Source organism: Pteronotus mesoamericanus, unplaced genomic scaffold (assembly GCF_021234165.1).
Source record: "Pteronotus mesoamericanus isolate MK-2021 breed Mesoamerican mustached bat unplaced genomic scaffold, CSHL_Meso_final contig_35, whole genome shotgun sequence".
Lineage (NCBI taxonomy): Eukaryota > Metazoa > Chordata > Mammalia > Chiroptera > Mormoopidae > Pteronotus > Pteronotus mesoamericanus.
Genome location: NW_026555139.1, coordinates 3,277,972 through 3,290,988, shown reverse-complemented (window position 1 = coordinate 3,290,988; position 13,017 = coordinate 3,277,972). Strand labels below are relative to the sequence as shown.

At 47.7% G+C, this 13,017-nt stretch overlaps 1 protein-coding gene across 3 annotated transcripts in view; it reads right to left on the bottom strand.

Moving 5' to 3' along the window:
• RASSF4 (Ras association domain family member 4) overlaps window positions 1-12,802 on the bottom strand; it is a 31,916-nt gene extending 19,114 nt beyond the window's left edge. For 2 of the 3 annotated variants that reach the window (XM_054576879.1, XM_054576883.1), the window contains exons 1-2: window positions 12,676-12,773; window positions 1,945-2,038 (exon numbers count right to left, since the gene is read on the bottom strand). In XM_054576879.1, the coding sequence (XP_054432854.1) occupies window positions 1,945-2,006 (62 nt within the window). In that variant the 5' untranslated portion in view covers window positions 2,007-2,038; window positions 12,676-12,773. Of the gene's footprint in view, window positions 1-1,944; window positions 2,039-12,675 lie in introns of all 3 variants that reach the window. The other variant, XM_054576880.1, reaches the window with a different exon arrangement.
• Between the last annotated feature and the right edge of the window lie 215 nt (window positions 12,803-13,017).

Here is a 13,017-nt window from a genome sequence, read left to right as displayed (position 1 = left end):
GTAGAATGAGCATTTTAGTACACATTGTGCTGGCCACACATGATTGGTTAAGAGACCAGACTGCCATTGGACACACGCCCTTCAGTCTTCTTGAGGATTTCACTTATCAGCCCTCATGGAAGGCTGAGGAATTAGAGGGAAGAGAAACTCACAGATAGACCACATCACTGCACATCTAGGGTGTTTGCACACTTCCATTATTGTGGGTAAAAGTTCCTGACAGCCTCCCTGTACTTTACTTGAGTCACTTCTTCAAATAAATCCCTGGGGCTTGGATTACTGACATTTTAAAGCCTTCTGCTTTTCTCCCATATTATCAATATTTCTTACAAGGGCCTGGCATGGCTTCTTGTGGGGGCACCATGAGGATAGCCTGTCTCTTTTTCATCCTGACTTCCTGGAGGTATGATCAAGGGATGAAGATGACAGTGGTGAGAAAGACCCCAAAAGGCCCTAGGGAGGCCGCTCTGCCCAAATGCTTTCTCCCCAGAATAAAGGGCAAAGTCACACTTGTGCCTTGGCTGTTGTGTGGCGGAGAAAAGACAATGACAGTTGTCTGTACCCTAGCTGGGCTCTGCAAGACAGCACTGTCTAGTAGACATAAAATGCAAGCCACAGATGTAATTTTAAATCTTCTGTAGCCACAACACAAGGGAAAATCAAACAGGTGAAATTAGAGTTAATAACACATTTTACTGAACCCAATATATCTAAAATATTGCCATATCAACATGTAATCTATGTAAAAATATTAATGACATCTTGCTTATTATTTTATCCCTGGGGCAGGCACACCTCATATAAGAAGTTTTTGTCCCCCTGGAGCATGGTTTTAAATGAACGACACCTCTCCAGCCACAGGTCGTATGCTTAGCAGCCACACACAGCTGGTGGCTCCCCTGCTAGACAGTGCAGCTCTAGAACTTTCTCAGGTAGTAGGTAGTGCCTTCACCTGTATTGGAATAACCCCAAACTCTGGATGAACAACACCCACTCTGTAATGTGGGACTGATGGTAACTCCCAGGCGACCAGATTTACAACCTCATGGCAGCAGTAATGAAGGATTCAATGTTGCATATTCACTGTGCTTAAAGTGTGTGAATGCTGAAAACAAGATTATTAGGCTATATATACATGAAATTAATCATGTTGTGGTGATTCTGATTTTTCCAAAAATTATATTTAATAGTTCTTATAAAATTTAAATAAGAAAAATGATGGTATGGTAGCACTGTGAAATGATACACAATGGAACGCCACTTGTTTTCTCAGGGTCTCTAATAGGGGGACGCCAGGGTGTAGGGCCCCAGGGCACGTGAGTCCATGTCAAGGAGATGGCTTGTCCTCAGTATGGCAGATAGGAGGCCCCAAATTAGAAAACATTTAGGCTCAGAAATCAAAAAGCAAGATAAAATGACAACTATATTTTTTAAAAATTAATTTTAAAGAGTATCCTAAACATTTTTACAATGAGTCAGAGTTAAAAAAGAGTAGGCAAAGTTAAAAATTATTATGTCATAACATATACTTTGTCAGTAAAAATTCAGAACTAGTTTTGAGGGGTTTTTTCTTTTAACTGTTTAACATACAGCAAGAGTGTTAGTATTACCCTAGTTATTTTTGGTTTGTTTTTCAGTATTGCTCTAGTTTTTAAGTAAATAACATTTCTGCAGAATCACAGTGATTATTGTCATACTCTTCTGCTTCTGTGGACCAGAGGGGCAAAGGTCAAACCCACACCCCGGAGAGATCCTTGATTTCCAAAGAGACAGGCTTCAGAGACAATGACAGCAACAACAATGTGCTCCCATCACTATCCCTGGGGCAGGCACACCTCATATCTATGAAAAGTACCCAGAATCCCTCCACCCAAAGGCTGCCAATGGAGCAGGGTGGGCACAAGGAGACAGCAGGCATGTAGCCCTCCCCGCGCAAAGGCTTACTTTAGAATGGATTTGCTGTCACTGATGGGCACATAAGAACTATGTGGACAATCTTCCTTCATCTTCTCCTCCTTTCTAAAGACCTGGAAGTTACCTGCCAGAAAGACCAGGAAGAGCAAGCAGACAGGTGAGTGGGAGGAGCACTGGCTAGTGCAGCACCCAGGGCCCTAATGTAGAGGACGGCAATCTTGCAACTCCCCACCCTCCCAACCCTCCATTCCCCAGTGCCGACCTCACTCCTACTCCCTGGCAGAGGACAGCCACAGCTGAAGGCTCAGGCCCAGAGGACTTAACAGTGTTCCACACATGTGACACACGCACACATCAGCCAAGCATTCCCTGGTGGGCCAAGGTCAGAAGTGCTGAGCCCCATGAACTATCAGCCCCAGTCCAAAAAAAGTCCTCTCCACAATCCCTAGGAATCAGGATCAATGTCCTAAATGTTTCAGATCAAGTGCTTCCTTCCCTCTGCTGGGACACCCTGAATAATGGTTTCTGTCTCAACTACTCCTCTAAACCTTCAAAGCAGCAGAGGCTTACCTCCTCCATTTCCACTGAGCCCGGGGCGGGTGGCCTGTACCTGCTGCTGGGGTCAACACACCTGGGCCAGCTATCCTAGTGATGGCTTAATAGGTACCATGTTCACTACTTGCCACAGACAGTGTGGAGCATTTTCTGTGAATTACAGCAGGTCCTCAAATAACGTTGTTTCATCAGTACTGTTTTGTTATAACATTGATGAGATGCTGTAGGAACTTAACGCTTATTTATATCATTTAGCCTATTGTGAAATTGGTTTCTTCACATGTTTCACCTAAAGGCACAGAACCTATTGTCAATGTTAAGTGAGGGCTTACTGTATTTCATTTACTCCTTACAACATTTTAAGGTAAATATCATCCTATTTGCATTTTGTGGATGAGAAAACATGGACAGAAGTTAACAACTTTGCCCAAGATTCCCAGTAAATAAGAGGCAAACCCACTGTTTGAACACAAGCACTTAGAGCCCATATTCTGTTCTAAGTCCTTTTCTATAATATATTGATCTTGGACAGTGACTTAACCCCCTGAGAAAAGAGTGAAGATAGGGAATATATAAAATGGAATCACTTTAAGTTGCGAAAATTACTAACATTATGAAGGTTGAGGCATGTGGAAAGACTCCATTTTTCTTCTAACCTGGGAACTTAAACTTTTTGGAACTTCCCAGTCCTGTGCCAGTACCTAGATATACATCTGGGCCTCCAGGTAACCCTCTAATTACCCCCTGAAGGACTCACATATACATTGACCTGACATCTGTTATCCAGACCACTGGGACATGATGATCTCCTGGCACCTGTGTTCAGATCACTTTACATCCATCACCCTGTCTGTCACCTAACTCTCCCAGAGCAATCCTAAGGCTAAGAATAAATCTTTATCCTTTTTTCTAGCAAAGCTTCCAGACTCTGAGTTTGTTGAATGCCTCTGGCTTTCCTTTTCTCATCTATAAAATGAGGTAATCTCTGCCCTGCAAGATTATTAGTGGATTCACACAGGAAACTATCTATATACCTTCCCATTCACAACTTGGAAAGGTTTGTGGAGCTTCCCAAACACTCCGGGGTTTCTCTGATGAGGATAAATCCACTGAAGCTTTCTCTATCTTGTTGGCATCTTTTGCATGAGTTCTTACTTCTCTAACTCTCCCCACCTTACTCTGGCTGAGGACTCTCTCTTATCGAGGCCCTTTATGTGTTGGGCAGTTAGCAATAACTTCACACATTCTCTCCAGTATTGACCCTGCCTCTACCTCCCACCTTTCAAGTAGCAACCAGGAATAAAATGAATTAGATAAAACTGGGAGGTGGCACATACAGGGTGCACAGCCTGTCTTTCACACTGAGGGTGGTTCCTTCACAAAACCCCTACATCTGATCATACACACCTGGCTCAGCTACATCTTCCTGGCCTGTGTGTGTTCAAATGTTACTGTGGGTCCAACTGTTGTTCTATTGCTATCCTTGGCAATAGCCTGTCCCTGCAGAGTGCTCTGTCCCTTTGGGCACTGACTCTGACAAGTCCAGCACACTCTCTTCCTGCTTGCTTGACACCACTAACAGCCAACGTGAGCCTGCTTCTCTGTTGGCATTAGCACTTGATTCTGGAGACGGGGGATACATGGTTGGTATGGAAAAGGGGATTTACTTGAGAGGTGGGCTTCCCAGTGACCGCAGAATCATCCTATAAATACCTCCTTTACCTTTGTGTGGAGTGAGGCAAATCTCAGCCTGAAGAGACAGCAGGTGCCCAGCTCTAGCCAGCACAAGGCCCTACCCCATGGGGAACCATGGGGCCTGAGGAGGGGACCCCCTGCTGTACTCTTCTAGGCCCATTTCAAAATAGGGTTTCACTTCCTTAGCACCACAGCTCTCCCAGGGAAAACAAGACCTGCCAGGATCCTGCTCAGGGTACTTCCTCAAATACCTCCTACCCAGAAGCTGGCTTAATTCTGAGTGTAAGGCTGGGTGTCTGGGGTTTTCATTCAACACTGTGAGTGCATGACACAAGGATGTCTCACTTTGGCAACCTCAATACAGGAAGGGCTGCATTTACCCAGAACTAACAGGAGGTGGTTTTTCTCTTGCCTCTCTTTACCAGGCTCTTCTCCCACTCCTCCCCACTTGCTGCTCTCTCTGTCAGGAGCTCCAGACTTCCTGAGCTGCTCCCAGCTTCCCTAAAAGTCTCTGTGGCTTTCCCTCCATTTGGGTTTTCATGCTGTTCTCTAATCAGAACCCAGCCTTCCCTCTGTCCTCTGCCCTGAGGTAAGCTCTTCCAGGAGTCACTTCCTGGAAGGAGTCACACCCTGCTCCTGCCCCCAGCTCTCACTTGTTTTGACTCCTTTGGGAGGAGTACAGTGCTTCGGGGATGTTGCTTTTCTGCCTAAGCACTTGTTTCCAGCACTGAACACAAGACTGACACATTGCAGGAGATTCATAAATAGCTGTTAAATTATTAGATGAATACAAAAAGCCCTGTGGGTACCTGTAGCATGGGGTGGTGCGAGGGAGAGCGCCACTGTGGGCAGCGGCTCGTCCCGGGTGGGGCAGCAACTGCTGCAGTGGGGCGGGGGTTGGGGGAGACTGGAGCGTGTTGCAGGGAGCACGGTGCTCCAGGATCAGAGGGCTACCCTCCCAGCCAGCTGAGATGGGAGCGGGTTGTCACGGATGGGGGAGTAAACACGGGTCATTGTAAACACTACTCTGTTTGCCAGGAGACGGGATGTGTCACATCCCTCTAGTGGGGAGGCCCCAAGTCCCTTTGTTCAAAGGTTTTTATTGAAAAGGTTATCAGTGGGGCTAGGTAACAGGAATGCACAGGTTATCTCATTACATCCATTTGTTAATGTTCACAGACAATGGGGGATGTTTTGAAGAAAACAAATGGCAGGAACATACTGATATACATGGGTCAGAGAGGAGACTAGTAAACAAGAGACAACTAAAGATGAGAGCATAGTACACATAAGAGTGCCTAAAGGTGTAGGGTTAGGGTCTGTGAATAATGTAAATTTCCTTCACAGCAGGGGCTGGCTAGAGCTTCTGAGGGAAGAACAAAGCACACTTTAAAGAATTTACTTTTAGGCCTGATTTCCCTGGGAACCACCAGATCTGGTTTAGGACTGACCCTGGTATTGTTTCGAGCCTGAGCCAGGTTGGGGGAGGGAGCCGCCAAGAGACAAGGAGATTTCTTTTGGATAGAATGAGGACTCCGGCCATGTCCAAGCCAAGCAGAGGGGTGTAGGCCTTTTTGCCCTTTCTCCGTGTCCCCCAATTTCTTGTCTCATACCTGATCGATGTCTGGCTTAGGTTGTTATCTCTGCATGAGACACGTTACCCGTCATCAACAAGCGATCATCACAGGGCAAAGCAGAGAGGCAGGAGCTACATCCTTGCTGGAGGGCGGGGAGGGGGGCAGGGAGCAGGTTATGTCTACTCAGGAGCCTGTTTCTCCAAGGCCTCCTTGATTATTTCCAGCCTTGGGGCCCTCCCGCCTGTTGGTGGGGTTATAGTTCCTGAAACCAGACAGAGCATTTCCCAACAGGTACCCACAAATCAACTTTCCCAGAGTTGTGCATATATAGGTGGAATAAAACACGTGTCCAGGGTGGGGAGGTGATTCGGCTGAGACACTGGTCAGTGGCATTCACAGGGAGTTGGGTAACACATCCCTTCTCTAGAGGGGCAGCTCTTCTGGTGTTTCAGGAGAAGACAGAAATCTGGATTTTTATCAGCTATACTTTACTGTTTAAAGCTGGGTGGTTGGCCCTGTGACTATGGACTGGCCCTGTGACTATGTGATGACTCATATTCTCCAGCCCTTGCAGTTGTGGGGCCTATGTGACTAACTCTGCAAATGGAAGTGTTGTGTGTCACTCCCAGGTCAGCTCAGCTGAGCCACAACATACTTGCAGCTCTCCTGTCCCCTGCTATAGTAACCCTGAAAGTCACGTTGTAATTGGTGCATCTTCCTGATCGGCAGTCTGTGTGTGCCTCTGTGGACCAGGCACTCTATGGACTAGGAAAGAGAAATCAGCCTCTGCTGTGATAAGCCCCTGATATTTCAATGATTTGTTAATGCAGCATAACCTAGACTATCCTGACTAATGCAGGACATAATTCCAATGGAAAAAAGTATATATATGTGCTTATATGTACATATATGTATATGTATATATACATACAAATATATATCTATATCTATCTATCTATCTATCTCTCCAGACAAAACACACTTGCAAGACAGATGCCCTTAGTAGGGCTGCAGTTTGTGACTTCTGATTCATGACATCACTCAGTTTACAAAACTTTCATTCTCCCACATCACGTGGGGAATATGCCTATTTTGTTCTATGTAGTAGGAACACAAATGGATTTCCCTATAAGTCAAGCAGCGACTGGTTATGTAAAGAAGATGTTTTCTACAGAGCTCTGGGCTGGGAGATGCTAAAGCCCCAGGTCATTTATCTTCAGCTGCATGTATTTTCTTCTCTGAGCCTTAATTTTCCCATCTGTATGGTAGAAATATTGACTTATGATGGGATGGAAATTTCCTCAACTGTTCAAATGGAACATTTATATCAAATCAGATGAAAGGAGGCTGCTTTTGTTGACAGTGAGATGGGTGGCAGGAAGCCCCATCAAGTGCCTAGGGGCTCAGGATAATCCTATTTGCAAAGCACTGGGCTGGGTATCACATGAATCTTCCTCACACTGGCTTTCAGGAGTGTTTTACCCCCAAGAGGCTGCTGATTCAGTGGCTATAACTAAGGTGTTGAGCATCTCTAGCTGGAGTTGGGTAGCATCAGCAGGAGGAAGCTATGCAGAGGAAGGAATCAGAAGGAAATAGAAGGAGGGTCCTGGATGCAGATGGCATAGAGAAGGGAGAAAGAGGAAGGTGGAACAAAGGATAAATGGCTTAGCTTAGAGGGACAGAGAATGAAGTATGTCATCTCAGGTGAGAGCAGGAGGTAAGCAAAGCTGAGGGGAGGCAATGAAGGGCCCACTTAAGCGAAGGAGGGATCTTCCAACTTGCCAGGCTGGGTCTCCAGCCTTATGGGGTAGGAACCTTGGTCCCACAGAGAAAGAGCCTCTCCTTTGAGAGAGACACATATCTCTGTGTCCTCTGGCACTCATCATCTGTGTGCCCCTAAGCAAATCACATGGTTTCACTGGTTCTTACATGTTCCAACTCTTCACCTCAAATAGAAAACATCTCCATCTCCTTGAGTTCTGGTCCTGAGATCTGGGTCACTTATAGAATTCTACTTCAAGTCTGTACACTGTGCATTTCTGTCCCTTTTAAAAGACTGGAGGTTGAGAGGACTATTACTCATTTTAATAATTTCAGTGTTTTGTTGAGTTCTAAATTCAAATGCACATATACCTAAGGGGTGTCTTAGAGATAACTTGAATGAGAGCTTCAAAGAAGAGAGAGAGAATGCACACAACCCAGCAAGGAAGCAAATGGAGATTTTCCTCCCTTTGGAGCATGTCCCTGAACCTGCCCCTTCAACTCCCACTCTCTGGGCACATGTGGCAGGCCTTAGAAAATCTCAAACAAAGTGTTTGTCAACCTTTTATAAATAAGCACAATCTTAAATAAAACCCTAGGCAGAAGCCCAAATACAAATGGATTAAAGTGCCTTGGTTGAAGCAGGAGTTGGGGCAGGGGGAATGGGCTGGGGCTGGCCTGCCACTCAGGCACAGGAACCACAGAGTGACAGATGCAGCTGGGAAAGCCCAGCCTGGGGCTCTGGAAGTCAGACCTCCTTTGTCCTAGTCTGCTCCCCTCCCCCAGCCTCAGAGCACAAGACTCAGGCCTCTAGCCTTGCTTCTCAGTTAGAGGAGGCTCTGTCCTCACCACAGGAGGGCCTGAGGAGTGTGCCAGCCTTGATGACCTGTTCCCAGTAAACAGGCAGTGAATTGTTTTAGTTTTCCACTTCAGTGGTTGCTCTGCCGGCCCCATGGAGGGGCTGCTGAAGGCAGCCAGTACCAGTCTGTCCTCGCTATCGTCTCTGGCCTTTGGTTTGGGACAGAGGGTACTGAAGTCTTTACAACTGCTAGGCTTGACCTATCTTTCCTCTTTTGTGGTCATGGAGCTCTGTGGCTCTTCAGGTCACAACTATAGCCTAATTCCTACTGGCCAATGGCAGAGGAGAAAAAGAAAGCTAATGAAGTAGAGTTTTCATAAAGTCAAATTGAGTGACTTGAATGCCTTTTACTTCAAGGCTATGTGCTTCCCCCTTTTAGTCTTACAATGCCCTCTCTTTTATAAAATAATGGCAACAAAGCTGGTCATTGTTATCCTTACTTGGCAAAATGGAAAACATGTCAGTATCCGAATTAAAATGTTCAGAGGATATCCGAGAAACCCAAAAGCTTGGTAACCTCTGTTTTAACATTTTAAAAAATTATGATTCTTACTTTCTTCTTTGGCATGAGTAAAATCAAATATGTAACAGAAGTGACATGGGAAGCACCAGAAAGGAAGACAGAGCCTGTGGGAACCCGTCTGCTCTCACCAGAAGGAGGTAGGAGATTGCAAGGGAGAGGGCCAGTGCTAGTGACACTGCAGGGCATTCCTGGGAAGCCTGAGTCTCCTGCTCCACAGCTGAGGCTACAGCTCTCAAATGCCAGTCAGGGCCAACAGGGAGCCCTGGAAAACAATGCACCTTAAAGGCGCCCTCCCTGGCACCTGTTAACCAGCAATGGCAGGAGCTGAGCCAGCAAAGAAGCTGCAGTGCTGGTACCAGCTACCTCTGAGACAGGGAATGGCTGAACACAGACTGCTCCTCGGCAACACATTTTTGCTGAAAAGCCAGCTGTTAGAATGTGGATGGCAGGCAGCAACTCAGTAGCTGCAGACCCCGCCCCCTTCCAAGCTGCTGCTCTCACTCCTCCTCCCAATGCCACCATCACAGCCCTGTAGCTCAGCCACATACCCCCTTGCCCCAGTACTGATGGCTAGGAAGCCCTGGGAGGACACTGCACCGCAGAAGAGGTGGCTGCAGAGCCACCAGCCATCTCTGTTTCCCCCATTCCCCTGGGCTGACCCCACAGAGCCCTGCTTGCCTTTACTATATCCACCCACTTATGTAGTTCTCAGCTCCCGCTGACAGGTCTTCTTGAGCCCAGTCTGCAACCTAGGCTTCCCTGATACGGTTGCCCTTCCTCTGAAGAGCCTGGCCCTCCGCTCTCTTAAGGCTGGCCTTCCTTAGAGCTTCCTGGCAGCCCCAGCCCAGAGGCAACTGGATTTCTGGTTTCTGCCCTTGCTTTCAAGGCACAGGAGGCTGGGACAAGAAAGCTGCTTCCAGGCCTCCTGCTTTCCCTCACATTCACAGTCCCTGGTCCTGGAGGACCCTGCCCCCCAGCCCCCAAAACCCACAAAAACCTGGGCTCACCATCTTATGAAGAGGGCATCTGTGGAAACAGGAATCCTCTCAGCTGTTCTTTTTGGTCCAAACAAATGCCCAGTATGACCACTGAGGCCGGGCGCCAGGGGTGCAGCCCCTCTAAGTGTTCGAGTGCCAGCTGCTGGAATGGTGCACTGAACAGCAGTTTGGAAGGGTGCACCCAATAGCTGCCTCCATCTGTGCCATGCACTGTGCCTGGCCTGTGTGAAACATACAGCTGCGGGGGGTGGTTTCCTGTGAGACATGGTGTACCTTAGAAACTTCTGGGTCATGGTACCCTCTGGAGGCTTTTGAAAGTTTAACACACAATCCCCAGGAAAACACACACATACTAAATTTGCATACCACTGTAGGGGGATCAAGAAGCTCTTGCTCATGTGCCCCTGGATCCTCAGATCCCAGGTTAAGAACTGCTGAAATGTATCATAGCTAAAGAAGGATGCAAGGGGTCTAATGGAGAGAAGTCTGGGTGTGAGTTTTATTGGAATATTAACTTAGGGTGTGAGCAGCATTTTGTGCCATCTCTTGGGCCTTGGTTTAGCCAGGACTGTATTGCCAGAGCCCTTTCCATTTCTGAGGCTAAAGGGCTATGACACTTCTGCCCCAACCCCCAAGGTCAGGCAGGGCAAAGGGAGGGGGTTCCAAACCTCTCCCTCAAAAGTATATCCTTGGCAAAGACGTCAGACAGCCAGAAGGGAAGGCTGAGCAAACTGCAATTTCCCCTTTGACAAGAATGAAAGAAAACAAAACAAAACTGCAGAAGCTTTGGGAAGTGCAGTCACTTCCTATCTGATTTTAATTTACTTTAAAACAATTTCAAAGTATTCTCTTCAATGTATTCTGTGATAGGATAACCACCCAGCCTTTACAAGTATCTGGGTTTAAAGCTCTGTTCTGTGAGTCTTTAGCTGTGTGACCGTAGGCAAGTCCCTTTCACTCTCTCAATCTTAGTTTCCTCATTAGTTGAGTCACTGACTCCTGTGAAGGTGAATGAGGAGACATGTAAGATGGGCCTCACATGTAATAAACAGAAACTCCAGTAATAGGTCATAATGGGGCTCCAGAGAGGTGGTGAGGCTCCAGAGGTGGGAAAGTGGGACTGACTCAGAGGATGGCCGTCCTCCCAGGTAGAGTGGCTGTGAACAAGGACATATGACTGAATTTACTCTCAGAGCCTGGACCCATACCCCTAGAGGTCCAGTCCACAGGGCTGTCTGGTCAACCCCATAGTTAGGGTCTCCCCCTTTGAGGCTTTGCATTTACAGGATCTGAACTGTGATATGCTCGAGTTCTGTTCATGTTCTTTGTTATGGGTCACTGCCTAGCTGACCCTGACCCAAGAGGACCTTCACTGTTCTCAACTTCCAGGCTACCCTCATGGTGAAAATACAACTCTGCCTCTTTCATCCTGACACTGTAATCTGTGCCCTCAACCTCATTTTCACTGTAAGTCTTGAACCACCAGTACAACACAGGATTATGACAAGAACTAATGAAAATACACTTAAATACTGGCAAAATACTGAAACACACCCCATTACTATTTCCAGCCAGCAGTATTTTGACCTAAGCTTAGCATGTTCCATTTTCTCTTCTCTCTTTCCCCTTCCTTCTCCTTCTAGCCTCCTCCTTCCCCCTCCTTCTCCCTAGCATCTCCCATTTTGTTGGCAGCAGAAGCTCAGGAATTACACAGGGGAGTAGGAGGCAGGCAGATGTTCATGTACCTATTAGTCTGTTAGTTCTATTCATTTACAGTTTGTTTTTTAAAAATCGTGGCTGCAGACAACAAATTTTGATTGTGTTGTAGACAGTTAAACTGCAATGTAGCCAGTGAGGGTCTCTTCAGCAAGGGCAAGTTCATGGCTTTGGAGTCTAACCTGTTTGGGTTCAAATTACATAATTCCAGACTTTATTTGCTGTGACCTTATTTAATGCTTTTGTTAAGTGTGGTTACTAAAGCTCCCCTTACAGTATTTTAAGAGGCACTGGCCTGGTATTCATGCCTAACAGGATAAGTAAACAGGGCTGTGCCAGATTAATACAAATACTGAGGCATCTCGCAGAGTGGAAAGTGTAGGACTGAGAGTCAGGAGCATAGGGGAGAGCAGGGTGAGCTCTGAAGTCAGCGGGGGAAATGAGTGAGACCCGGCACAATAAACCCTGGGTTCAAATTCTGACTCCACCACAGATTCATCTGGGTAAAAGTACGTAATTTCCTAAGTCTTCAAGCATCATCAGTTTTCTCAACTGAAAATGGGGATAGTGAAAGTATTAGGGCGGTACGAAGTAGAAGGCAAACTGTTCTAACCCCCTTAGCACAGGTTGGGGAACAAGGCAAATCCACTATTAGCCTGTACTGTGAGGCAAGAATAGCGATGGTTTGGTTTCCAGGTATGAAACCTGAGAGTTGTGCCAGAGCCACTTCGAGCCTCTCCCCTCAGTTCTGAGATCAACGCTCCTAGGATACAGGCTAAGATGGGAGACAACGTGGGCAAGGTGTAGCCTGCGGTCACCTCACCTGTCATGCTCAGGTTTTAGCCCTTAAAATGCCATCCCCTTGTAGGAGGTGCCTGGCGCAATGCCCGCTCCCACCTCAACACTGGGCCCGAGGCTCTGGGTGAGCCAGGCTGGCAGAGGGAGGGGGCCCAGCTTTCGGGAACCGAGGAGCACCAGTACCCAGGCTCCAGGGTTCTTGGCTGGGGGCGGGCTCGGGGACGGAGGTGTCAGTGCTACCTGGACGCTCCCGAAGTCTCCTGCCCACGTATCACTCACCGTCCACACATCGCGCAGACCACAGACCACTGTCAGTGCTGAACCCTCGCCGGCTCCCACCCTGCGTCCTGGGCGCCTACTGCCCAGGGCAGCCAGGGTTCGGCGCACGTGATAGTCTCTCCCCGCCCCTCGGCCCGCTCTGGCCAATGGTGACTCCGGTGTGTCCCTCTTTGCTCCGCCCCTCCCCACCTCTCGCCCTGCGCGGGCCAATGGCGCCACCTTGTCCAGACGTCCTCGTACTGGGCACACAGGGAGGGGTTTGCTTTAGGCAGTGCTCTAGTCACTTCCGGGAAGGTGGAGCTATGGAGCGTGCGGGGTGTCCTCGGATCACCAGCAGGGCAC